The 6,247-nt window shown below is 31.7% G+C and overlaps 1 protein-coding gene across 1 annotated transcript; it reads right to left on the reverse strand.

Annotated features, from left to right (window-relative positions):
- Positions 1 to 1,086: 1,086 nt before the first annotated feature.
- Positions 1,087 to 3,307, reverse strand: LOC119673156 (iduronate 2-sulfatase-like). The gene is made up of 3 exons (XM_038084392.1): positions 2,874 to 3,307; positions 1,420 to 2,611; positions 1,087 to 1,350 (listed from the first exon to the last, which is right to left on the reverse strand). Exons 1-3 carry the CDS (start codon positions 3,105 to 3,107, stop codon positions 1,211 to 1,213), a joined length of 1,566 nt encoding a protein of 521 aa, XP_037940320.1. The 5' UTR covers positions 3,108 to 3,307; the 3' UTR covers positions 1,087 to 1,210.
- Between the last annotated feature and the right edge of the window lie 2,940 nt (positions 3,308 to 6,247).

A 6,247-nucleotide genomic window follows, 5' to 3' on the forward strand; every position in this document is an offset into this window, starting at 1 on the left:
TTATGTTGAATATACATTTCAAAAATATAAATTATTTAATGAGTTAAACAAAATTTCCATAAAAAGTTATTAAATAAAGTCCTCTGACATGCTTTCAACACTTGATTATCAGAATAAAATATTAATATTTTAGTCTGCTATATACAGTGCCAATAAGTATACACACTAAGTAGTAGTGTGTATACTTAATATTCATATCGGTTTTAGTTAAAAATTATCTTCGAATATTTTCTATGATAGGTCCACAAAAAACTGTTAAGTCAGATAATACCAGAACTTCTAATATCAGACTAAAGTACTTAGAGTTCCAATTATATAATAATCATTCGATATTTTTAATGCAGTAATCTACCAGACCTAGGTGACCACCGTGGTCATAACCCACCGATTTTAAGATAATCAACTTTTTGCAAAAATTAAAAAATAAAAAAGGCTGTTTAGTTATTGCGATTTGACTGCAAGCCTTCTTAGTCCTCACTGCCTATCTCTTAGCTTAAATCAAATTTAATCATCAATATAAGTTTTCTATACATACATTTTACATATACATTTTACATAGTAATATTGGGTCGTTTTCTATAAAAAATTTAGATATTTTTTTCTAAATTTTTTTTTGTCACCATTTAAAACTTATCCTGTCACTCCTGATATAAAATGTTTATCAGGAAACTACAGACAAACAGCCCAGATGATATATAAGGGCGCAATATATTCTGTAAATGGTATTATCAACTTAAAAATCAATCTCTAAAATATAGATTTAAATAGAACGAAACAATTCATTGGGGTATAAAAAAATCTTCTGCGTGAAGGCAGGATCGGCAACTAGAAAATGATTAAACGTAATATCCGATAATAATCACAATTTCGTCAACTCTGTCTGTTTTTTTTTTTTTCATAAAATGAATAGATATTTTTAATTACTTATGTTTATAAAGATATTTTCACGAACAACTGTGAACAACTTATAATCTATGCTATGTACTATGTATAATAAATCTGAAGTAAATCAATCCACAAAAGGACTTTCTGCATTTCTGAACTACTATCTTTTTTCCTTAGTTTATAATACAAAAGACAACCCGGTTTGGTTTTGCTTTTCCTCTTGCTTTTATGAAAATTAATAAACTAATAAATTTTTAAATATATACATATTTTAACAAATAATATACACAACTTAGAAAAATACTATTTCACTTAAACTTTTAAATCATTTACTGAAACTAACAATCAACTTTTTTCTAAGCCAAGTGCGTACATCATCAAACTCTGGTAACTCTGCCAAATTCATTTCTTCACCTGCATCCAAACGATGATCATACATTTCCTCACCATAGATATCAGTCCAATCTGAAACATAAATGTAAATATATATATAATATATAAATAATTTTAATTTAGTTATTACAAAAATATTACCTCGGCTGAAGTTTTGGGCGTGAAAACGCACCCATAAGGTGTACCGATAATTCTCAGTGCGCATAGAATACCCCATCACTTTGATATTCTTCAGTTTAGGTTTATCGCTATTAGGATGTTTTGTTGGTTGTGTACCGGGACGTGGATATTGACTTAAGGCCACATGCTCTTCACCTAAACCAACACCACCCAGTTGTGGAAATAGGCTCTTACCCTCTGTACAAGCCAACTGTGTAGTATCAGTACAGCGTGGTAGTGATGGCAAGTGTGCTAAATCCACTAATGTTGGAAAAACATCCACTAATTCCGTCAAGGTGTTCACTCTCTTCGCCGTATCTAAAGCATATTCTGGTGTTCGTATAATAAGCGGTACACGTAAGGCAACCTCAAAATTACTATATTTTGCCCATTCAGCATGTTCTCCCAATGACCAACCATGATCACTGGTCACTAAAACGATCGTATTATTTTTATCAATATTAGCCATAAATTTTCCAAATAAATCATCGACATATGCGACCGAAGCGTAATAGGCCTGTCGTATTTGTGCACTTTGCAAGCGTGAAATCGGTCCATAAGGGAACGATATATTCATATATTTGAAGTCATCACGTGAACGCACATCTGTATAGGGATTCCAAGCCACGTTTGGCATATCATGTGGTTTAATTGTGTCTTCGGTATAATTGTAAAAATTACGTATGCGAAAATGATTTAAGAATTGTTTTGGGAAACGAAAATTTATGTGTGGCTTGTGAAAGCCCAAAGCGAGAAAATAGGGTTTACGATTTTTAGTACGGGTTTGCACAAAGCGTATCGCTTCCGTGGTAGACTCAATGTCAGGTAAAGTTTTATATGGTTGTGTCTGCAAATGTACAGGGCATATAAGATTCTTTTTAAGTACACCGCTAACATCGGGACAAACTGGCGAATTCATGTATTTTTCTGTTTTTGGACGGAATGGACGAGCTGTCCAACTGAGCGGATAGTCATCAGTGTTATTTGAAGATATGCCTGGGTGAAATATTTTTCCAGTGCTATAAGTATAATAACCGTGTTCCTTAAAGTATTGTGGCAACGTTGTGAAATTACCAACAAAATTGCGCCAATAACTGTAGAAGTCATACAGATGAAGAGTATCAGGACGGCGACTGGTGAGCATAGAGTTACGACTAGGCGCGCACAGAGCTTGCTGTAAGTAATAAAAAGCAATGAAAACAATTAGAACGAGATAGTTTTATATTTGCTAAATTAGAATACGTAATTTTAATTATTTAATTAAGCAAACAACAAACGCTTTCATTATTATTTACAACAACTATTGCATACAACACAAGCGAATATAGTTCACTTACGATTTCTTAGATTAAACAACAACAAAGTAGCTGATCACTTACACTAACACAGATCTATTGCGATATGAATCAAAATAACAACAATCACTACAACTTTACCTGACTATAAGCGCGTGTAAAATAGTAACTTTCATTCATAAAAGCATCCAAGTGCGGCGTGTACGCCAAACGATCGCCATAGCCACCAATGACTGGACGCATATCATCGAATATCACCAAGACGACGTTATATCGTGACGTCGCATTTCGCGTACTATAGACAAGTGCCAATTGCACAGCAAATAAGAAGCCGAGCAACAATTGCGTCTTAAGAGATTTATATTTTTTTCTCATGACGAAATCACAAAATCTGCACTATTCAAATCAAAAAATTGATGATCTCAAACTGTTGATCACCGATCGCGACGATGAGCACTATTTGTGCTACTACTACGTTGAGCTGTACACCGAAGACTGCGACTGCGGGTTACATTGAAAACTGAGCCTGCGACACACGTTGAATTCCAAGATCAGCAATTTGCCTTTTATGATTATTATTTCATTATTTTACTTAGCTCACAGTTTTGAGTATTTCTCAGTTCGGATACGAAATTCTATAGCCGAACGGATGTGGAATTACAAATTGAATTTTTGTGTATTTTTGTTTGCTTTATTTGGGTATTTTTTTCTTCCTTCCTTCAATTGCTACATGCTTTGTAAGCAGTGCCATTCATGCAATTGTATTGAAAAACATACAAAATAATATTAATTTATTATTATTTTTATTATTATTAAATATAAAATGCAAAACCAGAAACGCAAAAAGAAATTCCCACTTTTGATTGCCCACATGCGGGTATTGTAAATCAATTTAAACTATAGAGCGTAGCCAACCATTTCAACAGGGTGACTGACTATTTTTCACAGTGTTTGACTTTAATTATATTAGAATATAACTACAACAAATTATAATGAAATAATAAAGAGATATAGTATTGACGTGGTGATTAGATTGATATTACTTACAGATATATCATTTTTTCAAAGACATTTGCGAAAATTACGAAAGACGCACTGGGAAGAAACGTAACCATATTTCAAGCGGAAATATACGCGATAGACATATACGCCAATTTCAACCTTGAACGCAACTAAAAAATTAAAATTAATAAAATTGCAATATTGATTGATAGTCAGGCAGCTATAATATCCTATCAGGTGACATCCAAACTGATATAGGAGTGCATTGACAAGCTGAATCAACTTGGCTGGAATATTCAGGTGCACTTTATAAAGATTCCGGGACATGCTGGTATCCGAGACTATGAAGTGACAGACCAACTCGCAAGAAGAGACGCGACTTCAATAATGATAGACCCAGAACCTTTCTGTAGTCTAGGCAAAGGGACTCTATCCATTCTTCTGAACTATCACAAGACTATCATAATCTAAAATGTGTTTAGGGACTTAAAACCTAAAACGCTTCAGGGATTATATAGAACAAACAAAGAATAACCTTAAAATTATTACGGAATTACTACTGTAGATTGAATAAACGCCTAATGAAGTTAGGAATCCAATCCAACTCAGACTGCAGATTCTGTAGAGAAGAGAGAGAAACCCCATAGGTCTTCAAGACTAAGAAAGATAGGCTCTATATTGTCTTTCATTAAACAAATCGGACTCTAATCCAACTAAGGGGCACAATAGATCTTTTAGGTCGCAGTGTACTAGCCCTTGTTCAAAATAAAAAAAAATAGCAGTGAAATTGCAGTTTTATGAATGGCCGAGTCTACTTTCTAAAGAACTTTTAAACGAAGCTATTATTTATAATTGCTACAAAAACAGCTACCCAAGAAATAAAGCTGATAAAATGTATGTCCGATTTACAAAAAAATAACAATATCAATCGTGTCACTTACTGAGCTATAAAATCCTCACGTTTAAAGTGAGGTTATATAGTAAATACAAATAATAGTAATTCTATATGCACATACTTACTATATAGTAGATAAAGATATAATATTGACAATACTGACATGTATGGTATAGTCAATGTGAAATAAACTATTATTCACTATTATTCACGCTGATCACACCATCTTCAGATACACCAGATGAAACACCGAAAGAGCACTTAAACATCACTTGAAACATTAGTCGATGAAATAAAAGTCAAAAATATCAAATCGAAGATGATACCATCTGAAGAAAACTGGACCGACAAAGAACGGTTCTTTACGATCATACTCAAACGAAAAAAATATAATCTCGATATTATTAATATCGAAAAAGAAGTAAAAAATAAATTTAACCAAGCCTTGGACACAAACTAACAAAGAAAATTATTAATGGATTAATAGGAATTAAGGGACCCTACCTTACGATGCTTTAAGTATTTTTAAACCTACTCCGCACAAAAAAAAATATGCAGTCAAGGCTGTAATAGATGATGTCTACTTACAGCAAGTAGTCTTCTATATCTTACATTTTTCGCTATTTGTACTTTAGTCGAATAGCGAGTCCGTAAAGTAAAAAGTGTCAGCGGATTATCTGAACTAATGTAGCTTTTCATTTTCTAAAAATCAAGATGAAATTGCTATGATTCTATCAAGACCGGTTTAGTTATTAAAACTATAACGAAGCTTAGAATATACAATAAGCTCTTACACGTCTAACTGTTTACTAATCTATTTTAATTTTTTAGTACTCAGTTCATCAAATCCACTATTATTGGTAGAGGGTCCTTCTTAAATAAATCGCATGAATGATGATTTCTTAATACAAATAATGAAAAACAATGTCATTGAATCGAAAATGCATTTACTTATTGAACACCCTGAAAATTTAGGACAATTAATGCTATGTTGATGAATTAATCTCAAGTTAAACAAACATTTACGTACTAAATGGTACACCAAAAATTTTTCGGATACATTTTGGATTATGGAATAAACTAAGAAGTTTTTAAATAACACTTCTAAGTAATAAAGGTATATACATTATAGTCCCTTAAGTAATACTATGCATTTTAAACTATTTACAATGATGCGACTAACGATTACATATAATTAATTCTCGATTAATTAACAATTATATTTTCTCCATTATATGTTAACGAAAATAAATTTTTAGTATTCGAGTTCTTAATAAATACTAATGCAACTGGAGAGATTTGAAATCTTTCTATATAAACACCAGACGATAACTTTAGTTTTAATTGATTTTTATTATATATATAAAAATATGAAAATGTCTACAGCTAAATATACCATAATACGCACTCTATATAAAAATCTATACTTAAAAATCATTCATAATTTTTTAGAATCTGTAATAAACGGATCGGCCTTCACGATTTTGAATTGGTCTATAATTATTTTTTATGGCATAACCATTTTCATCGTAAATATTCCAGAGTTTCAAAAACTATAAATGAAATATATTAAATAAATTTGTATTTTAATTTTAAATTCTTAAACTTACATCTAATA

This window comes from Teleopsis dalmanni, chromosome 1 (assembly GCF_002237135.1).
Source record: "Teleopsis dalmanni isolate 2A chromosome 1, ASM223713v2, whole genome shotgun sequence".
NCBI lineage: Eukaryota > Metazoa > Arthropoda > Insecta > Diptera > Diopsidae > Teleopsis > Teleopsis dalmanni.